Source organism: Sorex araneus (genome assembly GCF_027595985.1).
Source record: "Sorex araneus isolate mSorAra2 chromosome X unlocalized genomic scaffold, mSorAra2.pri SUPER_X_unloc_4, whole genome shotgun sequence".
In the NCBI taxonomy this organism is placed as follows: domain Eukaryota; kingdom Metazoa; phylum Chordata; class Mammalia; order Eulipotyphla; family Soricidae; genus Sorex; species Sorex araneus.
This window is the reverse complement of record NW_026570964.1, coordinates 3,368-24,814: the sequence shown is the minus strand read 5'-3', so window position 1 is coordinate 24,814 and position 21,447 is coordinate 3,368. Positions and strand designations below refer to the sequence as shown.

Genomic DNA, 21,447 nt, shown 5'->3' with positions numbered 1-21,447 from the left:
GATGCGGCAGCAGGGAGAGAAGACAGCACAGAGACACAGAGACAATGGGGAAAGAAGTAAGACAGATGGAGAGAAATAAGACAGCGGGGAGAGAAATAAAGCAGCACAGAGAGACATAAGACAGCGGGGAGAGACTTAAGGTGCTAGGGAGAGAAATGAGACAGTGGGGAGAGACATAAGACACTGATGAGAGAAATGAGAGCGGGGAGAGAAATAAGAGAGCGGGGAGAGAAATAAGGCAGTGGGGAGAGAAATAAGACAGTGGGGAGAGAAATAAGAGCAGGGAGAGAAATAAGACAGTGGGCAGAGAAATAAGGCAATGGGGAGAGAAGTAAGACAGGAGGGAGAGAAATAAGGCAGTGGGGAGAGAAATAAGACAGCAGGGAGAGAAATAAGACAGTAGGGAGAGAAATAAGACAGGAAGGAGAGAAATAAGGTAGCAGGGAGAGAAATAAGGCAGTGGGGACAGAAGTAAGACAGCGGGGAGAGAAATAAGACAGCAGGGAGAGAACTAAGGGAGTGGGGAGAGAAATAAGACAGCAGGGAGAGAAATACAGTAACAGGAAGAGAAATAAGGCGGTGGGGAGAGAAGTAAGACAGCAGGGAGAGAAATAAGACAGCAGGGAGAGAAATAAGGCGGTGGGGAGAAAAGTAAGACAGTGGGGAGAGAAATAAGACAGGAGGGAGAGAAATAAGGTAGTGGGGAGAGAAATAAGGCAGTGGGGAGAGAAATTAGACAGCGGGGAGAGAAGTAAGACAGCGGGGAGAGAAATAAGACAGCAGAGAGAAATAAGACAGCAGGGAGAGCAAATAAGGGAGTGGGGAGAGAAATAAGGCAGCAGGGAGAGAAATAAGGCAGCGGGGAGAGAACTAAGGCAGCGGGGAGAGAACTAAGACACCCTCAAACCTCGTTTTCCCCTCGGGTGACGAGGACAGAGGCAGCGGCTGGCACGGGGAGGGGCTGGGGGCCGAGGTCGGGGCTGGGGGGGGGCCGCGGGGTGGGCCGTGAAGACCCGACCCAGGCGTGTCCCGCGTGCCCCGCAGTGGAGTTCCTGTACTGCGACCTGGCCTGCATGCGCTCCATCCGCGACTTCGTCCAGCACTTCCGGAGGAAGGCGCTGCCCCTGCACGTGCTCGTCAACAACGGTGAGGGCACGGGCGGGCGCGGGGGGAGGGCGGGGGGTGCCTGGCACGCGGCCCGCCCGGGATCCAGCCCCAACCCCAGACAAAGCAGTTCCTGAGCACTGAGCCAGGAGTCAGACCTGAGCACTGATCCAGGAGTCAGCCCTGGGCAGTGATCTAGGAGTCAGCCCTGAGCACTGATCCAGGAGTCAGCCCTGAGCACTGATCCAGGAGTCAGCCCTGAGCACTGATCCAGGAGTCAGGCCTGAGCAGTGATCTAGGAAGCAGCCCTGAGCACTGATCCAGGAGTCAACTGTGAGCACACAGCCAGGAGTCCGCCTCGAGCACTGAGACTGGAGTCAGGCCTGAGCAGTGAGCCAGAAGTCAGTCTTGCACACAGAGCCAGTAATTAGCTTTGAGTACAGAGCCAGGAGTCAGCTGCGAGCACAGAGCCAGGAGTCAGCCCTGCCCTGAGCAATGAGCCAGGAGTCAGCCCTGAGCACAGAGGCCAGAGTCAGCCTTGGGCACAGAGCCTGGAGTTAGCCCTGAACACAGAAGCAGAGTCAAGAGTCAGCTCTGAGCACTGAGCCAGGACTCAGCCCCAAGGACAGAGCCAGGAGTCAGCCCTGAGCACAGAGCTGGGAGTCAGCCCTGAGCACTGATCCAGGAGTCTTCCTTGAGCACTGAGCCAGGAGTCAGCCCTAAGCACTGATCCAGGAGTCAGACCTGAGCACTGAGCCAGGAATCAGGTCTGAGCAGTGAGCCACGGGTCAGCTGTGAGTACAGAGTCAGGAGTCAGCCTCAATCACTGAGGCAGGAGTCAGCCCTGAGCACTGAGCCAGGAATCAGCATTGAGTTCAGAGCCAGGCGTCAGCGGTGAGCACAGAGCCAGGAGTCAGCCCTGCCCTGAGCACTGAGCCAGGAGTTAGCCCTGAGCACAGAAGAACAGAATCAAGAGCCAGCCCTGAGCACAGATCCGGGAGTCATCCCTGAGCACTGAGACGGGAGTCAGCCCTGAGCACTGAGCCAGGAGTCAGCCCTGAGCAGAGACGCAGGGGTGTCACTGTCCTAACCTCTTGCTGTCCCGTCCATCCCCGGGATCCTCCCGCTCGTGCCCCGGCCCCTCCCCGATCAGCCGCCCTCTGCCCTCTGCCCCCTGCCCCAGCGGGCGTCATGATGGTGCCGCAGAGGAGCACCCGGGACGGCTTCGAGGAGCACTTTGGCCTCAACTACCTGGGCCACTTCCTGCTGACCAACCTGCTGCTGGACGTGCTCAAGGCCTCGGGCTGCGCCGGCCGCTGCGCCCGCGTCGTGTCCGTGTCCTCGGCCACCCACTACGTGGGCCACATGGACATGGCCGACCTGCAGGGCAGGTGCGTGTGCGGGCGGGGCAGGGCGGGGGGGGGCAACACGCAGAGACACGGACAGCGGCCACGCGCCACACGCCAGCTCCGGCACTCAGGGCCCGGGGGCACCGGGGCACCCTCACCCCGTCCACTTCAGGGCTGCCGGCTTCCTCCCTCCTTCCTTCCCTCCTTCCCTCCTTCCTTCCTTCCTTCCTTCCTTCCTTCCTTCCTTCCTTCCTTCCTTCCTTCCTTCCTTCCTTCCTTCCTCCCTTCCTTCCTTCCTACTTTCCTCCATTCCATCCTCCTTCCTTCCCTTCTTCCTCCCTCCCTCCTTCCTTCCTTCCTTCCTTCCTTCCTCCTTCCCCTTCCTCCTTCCCCTTCCTTTCTTCCTTCCTCCTTCCTTCCTCCTTCCCCTTCCTTCCTTCCTCCTTCCCCTTCCTTCCTTCCTTCCTCCTTCCCCTTCCTTTCTTCCTTCCTCCTTCCACTTCCTTCCCTCCTCCTTCCCCTTCCTTCCTTCCTTCCTTCCTTCCTTCCTTCCTTCCTTCCTTCCTTCCTTCCTTCCTTCCTTCCTCCTTCCCCTTCCTCCTTCCTTTCTTCTTATTTCCTTCCTCCTCCCCTTCCTTCCTTCCTCCTTCCCTTCTTATTCCCTTCCTCCTCCCCTTCCTTCCTTATTTCATTCCTTCCTCCCTTCCTTCCTCCTTCCTTGCTTCTGTTCTTCCTTTCTTCTTTCCTCCATTCCTTCCTCCTTCCTTCCTTATTTCCTTCCTTCCTCCTTCCCCTTCCTTCCTTCCTTCTTTCCTCCTTCCTTCCTTTCTTCTTTCCTTCCTCCCTCCCTTCCTCCCTCCTTCCTCTTCTCTCCCTCCCTCCTTCATCATTCCTCCCTCCTTCCTTTCTTCCTCCTTCCTTCCTTCCTTCCTTCCTTCCTTCCTTCCTTCCTTCCTTCCTTCCTTCCTTCCTTCCTTCTTTCCTCCCTCCCTCCCTCCCTCCCTTCCTTCTTCCATCCTTCCATCCTTCTCTGTCTCTCTTTGTCTCTGTCTCTCTCTCCTTCTCTATCTCCCTCTATCTCCCCCTCTCTCCCTCTCTCTCCCTCCTTCTCTTCCTTCCTCTCTCTCCCTCTCTCTCCCCCCGTCTCTGTCTCCCTCTGTCTCCCCCTGTCTCTGTCTCTGGAACTGTGTCACCCTCAGTTCTCCGTCCTCCTCCTGCACCTGGAGACCAAACACCCCACCCCCAACCCCCCATCCCACGCCGCGGCCCCGTGCCCCGACCTCAGGGTCCCCGACCTCGGGGAGGGCCCGACCCTGCGGGGGGCCGGGGAGACCCCACATCTGGACCCCACATGCGGCACTCAGGGGGCGGCCGGGGGGCCGGAAGAGACTTGGAGTCGTCCAGCTGGTAAGTTGAGGCAGACGCCCTCCGACAGCCGGTCCACGGGGGAAAAAGAGGGAAAAAGAAAGAGGTCGGGGCCGGGTCGAGACCCACGGAAATGGCAGGGAAGGAGGGAGGGAGGGAGGGGCGGGGAGGGGGGAGACAGAGATGTGCAGAGACAGAGAGAGATAGGGGGAGAGAGACGGATGGAGAGAGACAGGGATGAAGAAAGGTGAGATGCAGAGAGACGGATGAGGAGAGGGAGAGAGGTGGAGAGACAGGCAGAGACAGAAGGAGAGAGATGGGAGAGGGAGGGAGAGATGGGGAGAGAGAGATGGAGAGAGACAGGGAGAGACAGAGAGATGCAGAGACAGGTGGAGAGAGACAGGTGGTGAGAGATGCAGAGAGACAGAGATGGAGAGACAGAGATGGAGAGGCAGATGGAGAGAGACAGATGGAGACAGAGATGGAGAGACAGAGATGGAGAGATACGGGGAGAGAGAAATGGAGACACAGTGATGGAGAGAGATAAGGAGAGACAGATGGAGAGAGACAGAGATTGGAGAGACATAGAGAAGTAAAGAGATGGAGAGAGATGGGGAGAGATAATTGCAGAGACAGATGGAGAGAGACAGAGAGATGAAGAGAGACAGAGATGAAGAGAGACAGATGTGGAGAGAGATGGAGACAGATGGAGAGAGACAGATGGAGAGAAATAGAGACGGAGAGAGGAAAAATGATGGGGAGTCAGATGAAGAGAGAGTGGAGAAAGGGAGAGATGGAGAGAGACAGAGAGATGGAGAGACAGAGACAAATGGAAAGGGAAGAAACAGATGGAGAAAGAGATGGAGAGACAGATGGGGAGAGATGGAAAGAGAGGGAGAGATGGAGAGAGGAGGAGAGAGGTGGAGAGAGACAGAGGAGAGATGGAAAGAGACAGAGGAGAGAGATAGAGACAGAAGAGAGTGATGGAGACAGAAGGAGAAGATGGGGAGGAGAGATATAGGGAGAGACATAGAGAAGGAGGGATGATGATCAAAGGAGACAAGGAGAGATGGAGAGAGACAGGAGAAGTAGAGAGATGGAGACAGGAGAGAGATGAAGAGAGACAGAAGAGAGAGAAGGAGAGATGCAGAGAGACAGAGGAAAGAGATGGAGAGAAGGAGAGAGATGGTGAGAGAGACGGAGAAAAATGGAGAGAGACAGAGAGAAGGAGAGAGATGGAAAGAGACAGAGAGGAGAGAGATGGAGAGAAGGAGAGAGATGGGGAGAGACAGAGAGATGGAGAGAAGGAGAGAGATGGAAAGAGACGGAGAAATGGAGCAATACAGACGAAGAGCTGGAGAGAGAGAAGGAGAGAGATGGGGAGAGATGGAGAGAGATGGAGAGAGACAGAGAGATGGAGAGAAACAGAGAAGGAGAGAGATGGAGAGAGAATGAAGAGAGATGGGGAGAGATGGAGAGAGACAGAGAGAAGGAGATAGATGGGGAAAGACAGAGACAGAGAGGAGAGAGATGGAGAAAGACAGAGACAAAGAGAAGGAGAGAGAAGGAAAGAGATGGAGAGAGACGGAGAGAAGGAGATGGAGAGAGATAGAGAGGAGAGAGACAGAGAGATGGAGATTTGGAGAGAGACAGACGGAGAGATGTGGAGAGAGACACATGGAGAGAAAGAGAGAAATTGGGAGAGAGACAGAGAGGAGAGAGACAGAGACATGGAGAGAGAGACGGGGAGCGAAGGAGAGATGTGCAGAGACGCAGAGCTCGGGCCAGAGCGAGCACTGTGTGGGCGCCCAGCGGGCATCAGCTGCCCAGACCCCCCATCGCCCTGGGCCCTTCCTGCCCACCCCCCGATCCTGTCCGTGTGCGTGGGGCCGTGTCCGCGGCCCGGGGGGGGGGCGGGGGCGTCCGGCCGTGGGTCGGGTCCTGACCGTGCCCCCCTCCCCCTTGTGTCGGCAGGCGCGGGTACTCGGCGCACGGTGCTTACGCGCAGAGCAAGCTGGCGCTGGTGCTGTTCACCTACCGGCTGCAGGCGCTGCTGGACGCGCAGGGCTGCGCGGTGACCGCCAACGCCGCCGACCCCGGCGTGGTGGACACGGGCCTCTACCAGCACGTCTTCTGGGGCTGCGGCCGCCTCCAGCGCCTGGCCGCGCCCTGGCTCTTCAAGGTCAGTGCCGGCACCAAGGGCCTGCGGTCGCCGGCTCTTCCCTGGACCCCGGCCGGGGACGTCACCGCGCCGGGGAGGGACGTGCTCTGGGTCTCCTCCTCCGAGCGCACACGGAGCTGAGGGTGGTCCGGGGGCCGGGGTGGGCACTCGGAGGACAGAGGGGCGGCGCGGGAGAGCTCGAAGGACAAGTGCTCCCTCTGTCTCTCTGTCTCTCTGTCTCTCTGTCTCTCGGTGTCCGTCTCTTTCTTTTCTGGTCTTTTTTTTTTTTGCTGTCTCTGTCTCTCTGTTGGTCTCAGTCTCTGTTTGTTCTCTTTCTGTCTCTGTGTCTCTCTCTGTGTCTCTCTGTGTCTCCCGTTCTGCCTTTCTTTGTCTGTCTCTCTCTGTTCTCTGTCTGTCTCTGTCTCTCTGTTCGCTCTAGGTCTTTCCCTTTTCTCTCTCCCTGTCTCTCTATCTCTCTCTGTCTCTTTCTGTCTCTGTCTCTCGCTGTCTGTCTCTGTCTCTTTCTGTTTGTTCTCCTTCTGTCTCTCTGTCTCTGCTCTGTCTCTCTCTGTGTGTCTCTCGTTCTGTGTCTCTCGTTCTGCCTTTCTTTCTCTGTCTCTCTCTGTTCTCTGTCTGTCTCTGTCTCTCTGTTCTCTCTAGGTCTTTCCCTTTCTCTCTCCCTGTCTCCCTGTCTCTCTATCTCTGTCTGTCTCTGTCTCTATCTGTCTCTGTCTCTTTCTGTTTGTTCTGTCTCTGTCTCTCTCTGTCTGTCTCTGTCTCTTTCTGTTCTCTTTCTGTCTCTGCTGCTCTGTCTCTCTCTCTGTGTCTCTCTCTGTGTGTCTCTCATTCTGCCTTTCTTTGTCTGTCTCTCTCTGTTCTCTGTCTCTGTCTCTTCGTTCTCTCTAGCTCTTTCCCTTTCTCTCGCCCTGCCTCCCTGTCTCTCTCTATCTCTTTCTGTCTCTGGCTCTGGTTCTCTTTGGCTCTCTCTATCTCTGTCTGTCTCTGTCTCTATCTGTCTCTGTCTCTTTCTGTTTGTTCTGTTTCTGTCTCTCTGTCTCTCTCTGTGTCTCCCATTCTGCCTTTCTTTGTCTGTCTCTCTGTTCTCTGTCTCTGTCTCTGTCTCTGTCTCTCTGTTCGATCTAGGTCTTTCCCTTTTCTCTCTCCCTGTCTCTCTATCTCTCTCTGTCTCTTTCTGTCTCTGTCTCTTGCTGTCTGTCTCTGTCTCTTTCTGTTTGTTCTCCTTCTGTCTCTCTGTCTCTCTGTCTCTCTCTGTGTGTCTCTCCCTCTGTGTCTCTCATTCTGCCTTTCTTTCTCTGTCTCTCTCTGTTCTCTGTCTGTCTCTGTCTCTCTGTTCTCTCTAGGTCTTTCCCTTTCTTTCTCCCTGTCTCCCTGTCTCTCTCTGTCTCTTTCTGTCTCTGTCTCTCGCTGTCTGTCTCTGTCTCTTTCTGTTCTCTTTCTGTCTCTGCTGCTCTGTCTCTCTCTCTGTGTCTCTCTCTGTGTGTGTCTCTCATTCTGCCTTTCTTTGTCTGTCTCTCTCTGTTCTCTGTCTCTGTCTCTTCGTTCTCTCTAGCTCTTTCCCTTTCTCTCGCCCTGCCTCCCTGTCTCTCTCTCTATCTCTTTCTGTCTCTGGCTCTGGTTCTCTTTGGCTCTCTCTATCTCTGTCTGTCTCTGTCTCTATCTGTCTCTGTCTCTTTCTGTTTGTTCTGTTTCTGTCTCTCTGTCTCTCTCTGTGTCTCTCTCTCTGTGTGTCTCCCATTCTGCCTTTCTTTGTCTCTCTCTGATCTGTCTGTCTCTGTATCTCTGTTCTTTCTAGGTCTTTCCCTTTCTCTCTCCCTGTCTCCCTGTCTCTATCTCTTTATGTCTCTGGCTCTGGCTCTTTCTGGCTCTCTCTATCTCTGTCTGTCTCTGTCTCTTTCTCTTTGTCCTCTTGCTGTCTCTCTGTCACTCGGTCTCTCTGTGTCTCTCTTTCTGCCTTTGTTTGTCTATCTCTCTCTGTTCTCTATCTCTGTCTCTCCATTCTCTCTTGGTCTCTCCCTGTCTCTCTCCCTGTCTCTCTATCTCTCTCTGTCTCTCTCTGTGTGTCTCTCTGTCTCTCTCTGCCTTTCTTTGTCTGTCTCTCTCTGTTCTCTGTCTCTGTCTATCTCTGTCTGTCTTTCTATTCTCTCTTGGTCTCTTCCTGTCTCTCTGCCTCTCTCTGTCTTTCTTTGTCTCTGTCTCTCTCTGTCTCTTTCTCTCTGTCTGGGTCACTCTCTGTTTCTCTCTGACTCTTTCTCTCTGTGTCTGTCTCTGTCTCTCCTTCTGTCTCTGTCTCTCTGTTCTCTATCTCTGTCCCTCGTTATCTCTCTGTCTCTCCCTTTCTCTCTGTCTTTCTGTCTCTCTCTGTCTCTGTCTCTCTGTCTCTCCTCTCTCCTCCTCCTCTTCCTCCTTTCTCTTCTTTCTTCCCCCTTTTTCTTCCTTCCTCCTTCCCCTCCTCCTCCTGCTCCTCCTTCCCCTTCTTTCTTGATTATGTGCACACATGTCTTTGTGATGTGAGCACACGTGTGTGAGCCCAGGATTCTGTGAATTGCGTGCATGTGTGTGTTTATGTTGTGTGTGCATTCCGAACACACGTGATTATGTGGGTGTGTGTGCATGTCTGTGTTCATGGTGTGACCACGTAGGCTTCTGCACATGTGTGGGCACTCACATGTGAATTATGTGCATGCTTGTGTTCATGACATGTGTGCACTGCAAACACATGTGATTAGTGATGTGTGTGCATTGCGAACACATATGATTATGTGCACATGCGTGTGAGCACGTACGATTTTGTGCACATGTGTTCGTGTGTTGCTGTTGCTGATGGGAGGGCATGCGTGTGAGCATGTATCATTATTTGCGTGTGTCTTATGGAGGTAAGGGTGCATGCACGCCCACACAGATGTGTGTCTGTGTGCGTGTGTGTGCTTGAGCATGTTTGCATGTTCCCGTAAGATGACACGCAGGTACACGGGAGGGACGGTGTTCTCTAGCGTGCGTGAGGACGTGAGCATTATGGCATGTGGCGTGCTTGTCAAAGCACACGTGGGCTGCCTGTGTGCGCACACGCGTGGTCCCTGTGCATGTGAACGCATGCATGTGAATACACACACGCCCACCGCCTCTTGGAGACTTGCCTTGTCCTCGCGCTGCACTGCGTGGCGTCCCCTGGAGGGGGGCGGGCGCCGGGCGCCCTGACAGAGACTCCGCGGGGAAACGTGTCTTGCCTCAGCTGTCACAATATTGAGGGATTACAGAGCCGCAGATGAAATCTCGTCGCCTCCGTGTGCGTGATCCTGCCGAGCCCTGCACGGCTCCGCGGGGCGCCCGGCTCCCAGCCCTTATCGGGGATGTCACCCGGGCCCCTGGCGGGGGCAGCGGGACTGATCCAGCCTGATCCGGCCACCCCGGGCAGCCCAGACGTGACCCTTAGCCCTGCGGGTCACGCTCACGCCCCGGCTAAATCCCGGCTGGCCCCGAGTGTGTCTGTGAGCAGATGTGCTCTGTGTGTGTGTGTGTGTGTGTGTGTGCGTGTGTGTGTGTGTGTGCGCGTGTGTGTGTGAGAGAGAGAGAACTGGTGCCTGGGAGCAGAGGTGTGGGAGTGGATGCTAGCGAGAGGAGGTGTGTGCTCACATGTGCACCCGTGCACGCGTGTGTCTGCGTGAGTGCCCATGTGCAGCCGTGTGGGCATGTGTGTGAGTGTGAGCATTCCTGTCTGAATGTGAGTGAGTAGGAGTGCGGGAAAGTGCATGTTTGCATGTACCCTTTCATCCACAACACACATGCACATGATGATATGTGCTCTGTCACCAGGAACATGGAAATACACGCATGTACAAGACCATATTGCACACTCATATATGCAGATAATCACGTGTGTTCACAGTGCACACACAATTTGAATACACGCATGCGTGCATGAGCACACGTACCCTCCCAGCAGAAACACACAAATACAGGTGCAAAACCATATGTGCTCACATACATAGGCACATAATCATGTGCGTTGACAATGCACACACATAATTTAATACATGCATGCATGCATGACCATATGTATCCTCCCAGCAGGAACACACAAAGGCACACATGTGCAAAACCATATGTACTCACTTATATATGCACATAATAATGTGTGTTCACAGTGCACACATGACTTGCATACATGTATGCACACGATTCACAGAATCTTCTGTGCTCACATGTGTGCACAATTGTGCTCATACCGTGAACACAGACCTGCGCATATCAGCACATGATCACACATATTCATAGTGCACACACATATCATGAGTGTAAGCATGTCATGATCCACAGAATCCTCTGTTCACACATGTACAATCAGGTCACAAAGACATGCGTGACTGTAGTCACGTGGGCTCGCATATACTCACAGACACGCACACAGATAATCACACATTGTCACACATGAGGCCCTGTGGCAGGATCCCCTAATCACATGTATGATTGGTGTTTTCCATGTGTGCTTGTATGTGTGCATATAAGCATGTGCCTGTCAGTGATGGCATGTGTGCATGTAAGTGTCTCTCGGTATTGTCTATGTATGTATGTACATATGCATGTTGCCATGTGTGTAGACATTAGTATGTGTGTGAGTATGTACATATGTGACTATGTGTGTCCCTATGTATCGGCGTGGGTGTATGTAACTGTGTGTATGTTGGTGTGAGTTTGTACCAAGCAGGGTACATTCAGATGTTGAGAATTTGAGATGTGGGACTGAAATGTGAGAATTTGACATGTATGTGGGTGTGTGTGGCTGTGAGTCTGTCTTTGTATTTGTGTGTGCATATTTGCATGTACATGTATGTGGGCTGCAGAGAAGAGTACAGGCTTGAACCCTAGCACCCTGTCTGATGTCCTGAGCCTCAGCAGAACTGATTTTGGAGCACAGAGTCAGGAGTCAGCCCTGAGCACAGAGCCGGGAGTGAGCCCTGAGCACAGGGCCAGGAGTCAGCCCTGAGCACAGAGTTGGGAGTGAGTCCTGAGCACAGAGCTGGGAGTGAGCCCTGAGCACAGAATCAGGAGTCATCCCTGAGCACAGGGCTGGCAGTCAGCCCTGAGCACAGGGCTGGGAGTCAGCTCTGAGCACTGAGCTGGGAGTCAGCCCTGAGCACAGAGCTGGGAGTCAGCCCTGAGCACAGAGCCAGGCTGGGAGTCAGCCCTGAGCACAGAGCCAGGAATCAGTCTGAGCACAGAGTCGGGAGTGACCCTGAGCACAGAGCTGGGAGCAGCCCTGAACACAGAGCCGGGAGTCAGCCCTGAGCACAGAGCCAGGAGTCAGCCCTGAGCACAGAGCCAGGAGTCAGCCCTGAGCAGGTCTCAGCTCCCAGGAGTGCAGGGAAGACGCCAACTCCTGCCCCCTATGTCCCCGCAGACCCCCGAGGAAGGCTCCCTGGACGTCCGTGTTTGCGGCCGTGTCGCCCAGGCCTGGAGGGCCGCGGGGGCCGCTACCTCTACAACGAGCGGGAGACGCGCTCCGTGGCCGCCAGCTACGACACGCGGCTGCAGCAGCAGCTCTGGGCCACCAGCTGCCGGCTGACGGGCCTGCGGGACACCACACGCCCTCTGACCCCGGAGTAGCCCCCGGCGAGGAGGGGGAGGGGCCTCCATGGCCGCCCCGCCCACCCCCGCAGCCCGCACCCCGCACAGGTCTGTGTATGGCCCCCCATACACACGCACATACAGACACACACGCACATACAGACACACACGCACACGCACACACGTGCACTCACATGCACACATAAATGCACACAAACACACACATATGTGAACACAAATGCACACACAAATGCATGCAAATATGCACACACATGTGAACACACATGCACACACGCACACAAACACGCACATGCATGTGAACACATGCACACAGACAAATGCACACAAACATGCACACATGTGAACACACATGCACACACAGCCATGCACGAACACACACATGCACAAACACATAAACACACACATGCACACAGATGTACACAGATGTACACACGGGCACAAACAGACATGCTCACACGCATGCACAAACCAACACATGCAAACATGTACACACAGATGTACACACATGCACAGACGTACACACAGGCACAAACACACACACTGATACACTCACACACATGCATAATCACAAACACGTGCAGACACATACACACAGATGTACACACATGTACAGATGGACACCACAGGCACAAACAAACAGACATGCACACACATGCACACACATACACACAGATGTACACACGTACACAGACGTACACACAGGCACAAACACAGACACGCTCACACACATGGACAAACAAACACGTGCAGATATGTGCACACAGGCACAAACACACAGACATGCACGCACACACGCACACACACAAACATACACATGCACACACACAGACATACAGAAGAACACACATTCACAGATGTACACACAGGCACAAACACATACACAGACGTGCACACACACACACACACACACACACACACACACACACACACGCACACACACTTCCTGGAGGTGGTGTCCGGGCGCTGCTGTGCTGGGGGCGGCCTGCGGGGCCCGGGTGGAGCTGACGGATTAAAGTGTCCCCCACCCGCTCCCGGCTCTTCCTTCTGGGCAGCTGCCCCCTGGGCATGTGCTCAGCCGTGGGAAGCGTGCGGGGCCGTGCAGGGGCGGAGGGCCGAGCCACACACGCCCTGGTGCGGGGACAAGGGCACGTGCAAAGGGCAGGGGGCACGGTGGGGGCAGACACCTCGTCCCACCGCACCCCACACAGCCGGCCCGGCACTCACAGGAGCCCCGAGACGGGTGCCAGGGGCCACACGCAGAGGCCAGGGGCCACGGGCAGAGGAGCAGAGGTGGCGGACATGGAGTCTGCGCACTGACCGCGGCCCGGACAGGCCACTCCTGCCCCCTGGACACGTGTCCCCCGGAGCCGCAGCAAAACCCGGCGGGGTTGGGGGGGGCTCAGGGACAGAGTGCTCTCGCCAACGCCCGGTTCTGTGGCAGGTGGCACGGAACATGGCGGTGTCCGTCTGCAGCAGGACTGGCAAAACAGCAGGCGTGGCCCCCTGGGACCCTGCCCCGCCCCAGGAACTGATCTCGTCCCCTCGTTCCTCTTCCTCTTCCTCCTCTCCTCCTCCTCCTCCCCTTCCCCTCCTTTTCCTCCTCCCTTCCTCCCCCTCCTCCTCTCCCCTCCCTCTCCCCCTCCCCCTCTCTTTCCTTCCCCTCCTCCTCCTACTCTCCCTCCTCCTCCTCCTCCCCCTCCTCCCCCTCCTCCTCCTTCCCCTCCTTCTCTTCCTCCCCCTCCTCTTCCCCTCCTCCCCCTCCTCCTCTTCCTCCTTCCCCTTCTCTTTCTTCTCCTCCTTTCTCCTCTCCCTCCTCCTCCTCTCTCTCACTCTCTTGCTCTCTTTTTCTGTTTCTATTTCTCTTCCTCTCTCTCTCCCTCTTCCTCTCTCTCTTCCTCTCTCTTCCTCTTTCTCCCTTCTCCTCTCCTTCTCTCTCCCTTTCTCCCTCCTCCTCTCCCTCCCTCTCTCTCCTTCTCTCTCCCCATCATTCTCCCATCCCCTCTCTCCCTTTCTCCCTCCTTTTCTCTCTTTCTCTCCCTCTCTCTCCCTCCGTCTCTGTCCCTCTTCTGCTGCTGTCTCTCTTTCCCACTCTTCCTCCTCTCCCTCTCTCCCTGTTTTCCCCCCTCTCTCTCCTCTCCCTCCATCTCTCTCCTCTCTCCCTCTCTCTCCCTTTCTCTCCTCCCTCTCTTTATCCCTCTCTCCCTCTCTGTCTCTTTCCCTCTTTCCCTCTCCCTGTTTCTCCCTCTCTCCTTCTCTCCCTCTGTTTCCGTCTCTCACTTTCTTCCAGTTTTCTCTTCCTTTTGTACCTCCCTCCCTTGTTCTCTCTCTCCCTCCCTTTTCCCCTCTCTCCCACTCCATCTTTCTCAATATCTCCTTCCCTTACTTCCTTTCCCTCCCCCTCTCTCTGCCCTCTTCCTTTCTCCCTCTGCCTCCCCCTCTCTCTCCCTTCCATATATCCCTCCCTTGTTCTCTTTCGCTCTGTCTCTCTCCCTCACTGTCTCTCTCCATCTCCCTCCCTCTCTCCCTCTCTCTCCATATCTTTCTCCATCTGTCTCTCCCTCACTCCCTCTTTCTCTTCTCCATCTCTGTCTCTCTCTCCCTTTTCTTCCCTATCTTCTCCATCTCTCTCCTTCTCTCTCTCTTCTCCGTCTCTCTCCCTCCCTTCCTCTCTTCTCCATCTACTCTCCCTCCCTCCGTCCCTCCCTCTCTTCTCTCTCTCCCTCTTTCTCTTCTGTCTCTTTCCCTCTCTCCCTCCATTCCTCTCTCTCTACTCCATCTCTCTCCCTCTTTCTCTTCCGTCTCTCCCTCTCTCCCTCCCTTTCTCTCTCTCCCTCACTCTCTTTCTCTTCTCTGTCTCTCCGTCTCTCTCCCTTTTTCTTCCTTTCTCTCTTCTCTGTCTCTCTCCCTCTTTCTCTTCTCCATCTCTCTCCTCTCTCCCTCTCTATCTCTCTTCTCCATCTCTCTCCCTCCCTTCCTCTCTTCTCCATCTCTCTCCCCCTCCCTCTCTTCTCTGTCTCCCTCTTTCTCTTCTGTCTCTTTCCCTCTCTCCCTCCCTTCTTCTCTCTCTACTCCATCTCTCTCCCACTTTCTCTTCCATCTCTCTCCCTCCCTTTCTCTCTCTCTTCTCCATCTCTCTCCCTCTTTCTCTACTCCATCTTTCTCCCTTTCTCTCTCCCTCTCTCTCTCCCTCTCTCTCCCTTCCTCCTTCCCCCTCTCCCTCTCTCTCTCTCTCTCCTTCTGTCCCTCTCCCCCCCACCTCAGGTTCCTCCCACTGACCATCTGGTGACCCTCGCGTCCCCATCCCAAACTTTAGTGCTAACAGGCACCTTCTCTGTCCTTCCCGGACCCCCCTGCCACGTGCCCGACATCACCCTCTGTGCCTCCAAAATCCAGACGGCCATGGTCCCTGCCCCAGACCCCACGGGGCTGTGGTCATTCCCCCCGCACCCCGTTCTGTGGACATCAAACATCTTCCACGGGGACATCAAGGCACACACCACCATTCATTCATTCATTCACTCCTGCCTCACTGCTCAGCCATTATTCATTCATTCATTCATCCACTCCTGCCACACTGTGCCCCCGGCTTCTCCTCGTGCCCACCCCATGGGTGGCCAGCCCCGCCCCAGAGAAGACCACACCCTGATGACCCTTGGCTGCAGGCCACGAGAGGCTGGACACGTTTGGGGGCTCTCCGACCGCCCGGCTTTCAAGATTCGCCCCCGACACTCGGAAAAATCCAAGTCCCCCTCGTGCAACACTGGACACGTGTTCCCCGTGAGGACCCCAGCCCCTGCAGACATGGACGCTGGTGGTGGTGGTGGCCGGGCAGAAGGCCACCGTGTCCTGCTGTCCATTGCCCCGGCCTCCGGGAGGGTGATCGATTCCGGGATCGACCACGTCGCCGGGAGCACTAACGGACCTTCTTCTGCGTCGTCCCTCCTTGATTCAGAAGCGAAAGGAAGGAGAATGACTGAAGGGGTGGGGGCGTCGTCTTGAAGACGTGGGGTGAGACTCTTACGAGCACTCCCGTCTCCCTCACCCGTGTACTCGTGTATTCCGTCGTCTGTTTGTTCTCACAAGGGAGCACTTTTGTGTGAGTCGCTGTTCCGGGTCAGGAAAGAGGGAGGGAAGGGAGGAGGGCGGGGCGTTGTTAGAGTCAATGACATGCACGGGTCTGTTGGCAGGTCAGTGGACATGGATTCGGGACACGAGTAGAGGTAGGTTAGGGGGTGGGTGACAGCTTGTGAGTGTCAGGGAGATGTTAGATGGTGGGTGGGTGGGTGGGTGGGTGGGTGGATGGATGGATGGATGGATGGGTGCGTAGATGGGTGGATGGATGGGTGGATGATGGATGGATGGATGGATGGGTGGATGGGTGGATGGATGGGTGGATGGATGGATGGGTGGGTGGGTGGGTGGATGGATGGATGGATGGATGGATGGGTGGATGGATGGATGGATGGATGGGTGGATGGATGGATGGATTGATGGATGGATGGATGGATGGATGGATGGATGGATGGATGGGTGGATGGATGGATGGATGGATGGGTGGGTGGATGGATGGATGGGTGGGTGGATGGATGGATGGATGGATGGATGGATGGATGGATGGATGGATGGATGGGTGGATGGATGGGTGGATGGATGGATGGATGGATGGATGGATGGGTGGATGGATGGATGGATGGATGGGTGGATGGATGGGTGGATGGATGGATGGATGGATGGATGGATGGATGGATGGATGGATGGATGGACGGACGGACGGGTGGGTAGATGGGTAGATGGATGGGTGGATGATGGATGGGTGGGTGGGTTGATGGATGGATGGATGGGTGGATGGATGGATGGATGGGTGGGTGGGTGGATGGATGGGTGGATGGATGGGTGGATGGATGGATGGATGGATGGATGGATGGATGGATGGGTGGATGGATGGATGGATGGATGGGTGGATGGATGGGTGGATGGATGGATGGATGGATGGATGGATGGGTGGATGGATGGATGGATGGATGGATGGGTGGATGGATGGGTGGATGGATGGATGGATGGATGGATGGATGGATGGATGGATGGATGGATGGATGGACGGACGGACGGGTGGGTAGATGGGTAGATGGATGGGTGGATGATGGATGGGTGGGTGGGTTGATGGATGGATGGATGGGTGGATGGATGGATGGGTGGGTGGGTGGATGGATGGGTGGATGGATGGATGGATGGATGGATGGATGGATGGATGGACGGACGGACGGGTGGGTAGATGGGTAGATGGATGGGTGGATGATGGATGGGTGGGTGGGTTGATGGATGGATGGATGGGTGGATGGATGGATGGATGGATGGGTGGATGGATGGATGGATGGATGGACGGGTGGGTAGATGGGTGGATGATGGATGGGTGGATGGGTGGGTGGGTTGATGGATGGATGGATGGGTAGATGGGTGGATGGATGGATGGATGATGGATGGGTGGGTGGCGTGGAGGGAGCATGGGTGAGCAGCTGAGCAGAACAGGCAGGTACTAAAGATCTTTCCATCTTCTCTCTCTCTCCCCTCACCGCCCCGTGTTTTTGCCACAACACCAAAGACCCCACCCGGCCGCCCCCTCCACGCTAGCTCTTTCCTGACACAGTGGGGGTCCGCTTTGCCAAGGCCTTGACTGCCCCTCACGGACACTCATGCCACCCGGATGGCAGGCGCTGAGGACCAGCCCATCCACCCCCTGCGGACGTCCCCCTTCCGTCCACACCCCGGGTCACAAACAGAGCGTGCCCGCGTGGTGCAGACCCCCCAGTCATGCTCCTAAGCCCCTCTTTGCCAGACTTGGTGGCTGCGGTGAAAGTCCAGAACCTCTCAGAGGGTCCGGAACCCTGCGGATGACAGATGGGCCAAAGCCTTGGTTCCGCTCGCCCTGAAAATTCCCGAGCGGGCTGGGCAGACAGGAGTGGGGTGTGCGGTTGGCAGAGGTGTACCAACGTCTCAGCCATCTGTGGCCGTGGCCTGAGTCCCCCCCACCCCCCAGGGAAGGGGCACCAGCCCGTGGCTCAGAGCAAAACCCCGAGTCCCCCGACGGGAGGCGGAGACTTGTCCTTGGCCGATGATGGCGCGTGTCTGCTGACACGGGCTCCGGGAATCCGTGCTGCTCTTGCCCACGCTCCCCGGAATCTCACTCTGGTGTGTTTGCGTCTGTGTTGGACCCACGCGTGGCTCTGAACTCCGGCATCCCACGTGGCGGGGCTTGGGCAGAGCAGATGCCCGACCCGGCGTGGGCTCCGAAGCTTCCTGAGGGCAGGCGGGTGTGTGCTCAAGGCAGAATGACCCGCAGCGTTAAAGCAGCGCCATGCTAAGCCACGTTCCAGCACCGCCATGTTTGGGCACCGCATGTCCAAGCACGTATGAGCCGCGTCTTCCAAAGCCACGTCCCAGCTACATCATGTTTGAGCACCGCCTGTCCCAGCCACGTTTGAGCACCACCTTCCCCGGCCACGTTCCAGCCGCGCCTGCCAAAGCCACGTTAGAGCAGCTCGTCCCAAAGCCACATTGGAGCACCACCATGTTTGAGCACCGCATGTCCAAGCCACGTATGAGCAGCGTCTTCCAAAGCCACGTCCCAGCTCCGCCATGTTTGAACACCACATGTCCAAGCCACGTCTGAGCATCACCTTCCCGGCCACGTTCCAGCCGCGCCTTCCAGTGCTGGCCCAGAGACGGACTCGGGGGAAAGCAAAGGCGTGACGGAGCTTCCAGCAGCCGAGGCCCGCTCTGCGAGGCACATGCCACCCATTCGTTCATTCGCTCCTGCACAGTGCTCAGCCGTTCATTCGTTCACCCCTGCTACACTGGCTCAGCCATTCATTCATTCATTCACCCCTGACACACTGGCTCAGCCATTCACTCATTCACCCCTGGCACACTGCTCAGCGCGGGACACGGCTTCAGTGCGCTCGGATGGCGTGGGACAGGCTGGGCCGGGCCTGCATGGGACACTGCCCGTGTGGGGCTAGAGGCGACCCAGGACACGCGAGACACGCGTGTGGCCTCCTGGACACGGGCGGGGAGACCTGGCGAGCAGCAGCCCTCCCCGAGGCTGGTGAGTGGGGCCGGGCGCGGCGGCGGCGTGGTGGGGAAATGTCTGAGTGGGTGGGGGGCGCCCGGGGCGGAGGGTGTCAGCCCGAGTCCCCCCACCCGGGGCCCACGGGTGCCCGGCCACCTCCTCTTCTCTCCAGGAGCACCCGAGACCCGCTCTGCGAGGCACACACCACACATTCGTTCATTCGCTCCTGGCACAGTGCTCAGCCAGTCACTCATTCACTCCTGACACAGTGCTCAGCCACTCACTCATTCATTCCTGGCACAGTGCTCAGCCACTCACTCATTCACTCCTGACACACTGCTTATCCATTCATTCTTTCACCCCTGCCACACTGGCTCAGCTATTCATTCATTCACCCCTGACACGCTGGCTCAGCCATTCATTCATTCACCCCTGCCACACTGGCTCAGCCATTCATTCATTCATTCATTCACCCCTGACACACTGGCTCAGCCATTCACTCATTCACCCCTGACACACTGCTTAGCCATTCATTCATTCACCCCTGACACACTGCTTAGCCATTCATTCATTCACCCCTGCTACACTGGCTCAGCCATTCATTCATTCATTCACCCCTGACACACTGGCTCAGCCATTCATTCATTCCTTCATTCCTGGAGCTCTCATTCATTCATTCGTGCTTTTATTCCTTCACGCCCAGGGCACTTATTTATCCATTCAGGCTTTCATTCCTTCACACCTGGGGTACTCATTCTTTCATGCTTTCATTTCTTCATGCCTGGCGTACTCTTTCATTCATTCAGGCTTTCATTCCTTCACGCTGGGGTACTCATTCATTCATTCATTCATGCTTTCATTCCTTCACGCTGGGGTACTCATTCATTCATTCATTCATGCTTTCATTCCTTCACGCCCAGGGTACTCATTCGTTTATTCATGCTTTCATTTCTTCACGCCCTGGTTACTCATTCATTCAGGCTTTCATTCCTTCATGCCTGGAGCACTCATTCATTCATTCATTCATTCAGGCTTTTATTCCTTCACGCCCAGGAAACTCATTCATTCAGTCATACTTTCATTGCCTCATGCCCAGGGTATTCATTAATTCATGCCTTCATTTCTTCGTGCCTGGGGTACTCATTCATTCATGCTTCAATTCCTTCATGGCCTGGTTACTCATTCATTCATTCAGGCTTTCATCACTTCACACTGGGGTACTCATTCATTCATTCATGCTTTCATTCCTTCATGCCTGGGGCACTCATTCATTCATTCATGCTTTAGTTTATTCATGCCCGGGTACTCATTCACTCATTCATGCTTTTATTCCTTCATGCCCGGGGAGCTGTCCCATCTGTTCATGTATGATCCATGCGTCATGTATGTCTTCATATGTCCCATCGTCTATTTCGTCTGCATCCAGAGAGACGGATCCATGGAGCAACCCGGTCCTAAACCCGCTTTCTTAGACTCAGATTTCTCCGCCCCTCTCTGATGTGCACCAGGGACAATGTTTTTATGTGTGTGCTGACTCCTGGCTCTGTGCTCAGGGCTGACTCCCGGCTCTGTGCTCAGGGCTCACTCCAGGCTCTGTGCTCAGGGCTGACTCCCGGCTCTGTGCTCAGGGAGGACTCCCGGCTCTGTGCTCAGGACTGACTCCCGGCTCTGTGCTCAGGGAGGACTCCCGGCTCTGTGCTCAGGACTGACTCCCAGCTCTGTGCTCAGGGCTCAGTCCTGGCGGGGTTCGGGGGCCTGATACCCAGGCAAGCACCCTGCCCACTGTACGATCACTCCAGCTTCTCTTCCGTCTTTCTTAAAATGAACTTGGGCCCTTCTTTGTGTTTCTTTTTCTCTCTCCTTTCTTCCCCCCCCCCCGCCCACCCCATCCACCCTGCCCGAGTTTCATGGCCCTCTCTGGCAGGAACCCAGCACCTTTCATGGGGAGCTGGTCCCTCTGGGTCTAAGTACCCCCCAGCCCCGCCCCACCCCCACATACATGGGACCCCCAAGATTCTGTACAAGAGGAAATTAGAGCATTTGGGTGGAACAGGTGCTGGTGGACTAAGTTCCCAGCACCCATTCCCAGAGCTTCTCTGCGGGACTCCTGGGTGCTGCGGTGGGAAGACAGTCAGCTCCCTCCCTCCTTCCCTCCCTCCCCTCTCTCCCTCCCTCCCCTCTCTCCCCCATCTGTCTCTCCCACTCCTTCCCTTTCTCTCTTCCCCTCTCTCTCCCTCTCCCTCCCTCTCTCTTTCCCTCTCTCTTTCCCTCTCTCTCTCTCCCTCTCCCTCTCTCTCTCTCCTTCTCTCTCCCTCTCTCCCTCCCTCTCTCTCCCTCTCTCTCCCTCTTTCCCTCTATCTCCCTCTCTCGCACTCCCCCGTCTCTCTCTCCCACTTTCTCACTTCTCTCTCTCTCCTTTCTCTCCATCTTTGTCTTTCTCTCTTTGTCTTTGTCTCTCTCCTCTTTGTCTTTTTCTCTTTCCATTTTCTCTCTCTCCCCTTGTCTCTATTCTCTCTTCTTTCTCTCTCTCCCTCTTTTCCTCTTTCCTCTCTCTCCCGTCCCCAGTCTTTCTCTCTTCTCTCTCACTGTCTCTCCTCTCTCTCACCTTCTCTCTGCCCACTCTCTCTCTCCTCTCTCATCTGTCTTTCTCTCTTTTCTCTCCTCTCTCCCTCTCTTTTCTCCCTCTGCTCCTGTCTCTATTCTGTCTCCCTCTCTCCTTCTCTTCCTCCTCTCTTCTCTCCCTCTCTCTTCTCTCCCTTTCTGTCTCTCCCACTTTCTCTTTTATCTCTCCTTTCTCT

The 21,447-nt window shown here is 55.7% G+C and overlaps 1 protein-coding gene across 1 annotated transcript in view; it reads left to right on the top strand.

The window, feature by feature from the left end:
• The window catches only part of DHRSX (dehydrogenase/reductase X-linked), a 44,672-nt gene extending 25,989 nt beyond the window's left edge, over nt 1–18,683 (top strand). The window contains 8 exon segments of the mRNA XM_055123623.1: nt 1,045–1,146; nt 2,288–2,495; nt 5,793–6,000; nt 11,396–11,413; nt 11,415–11,447; nt 11,449–11,670; nt 15,246–15,679; nt 17,183–18,683. Coding sequence (XP_054979598.1) covers nt 1,045–1,146; nt 2,288–2,495; nt 5,793–6,000; nt 11,396–11,413; nt 11,415–11,447; nt 11,449–11,601 — 722 coding nt within the window. The 3' untranslated portion in view covers nt 11,602–11,670; nt 15,246–15,679; nt 17,183–18,683.
• Nucleotides 18,684–21,447: the final 2,764 nt, after the last annotated feature.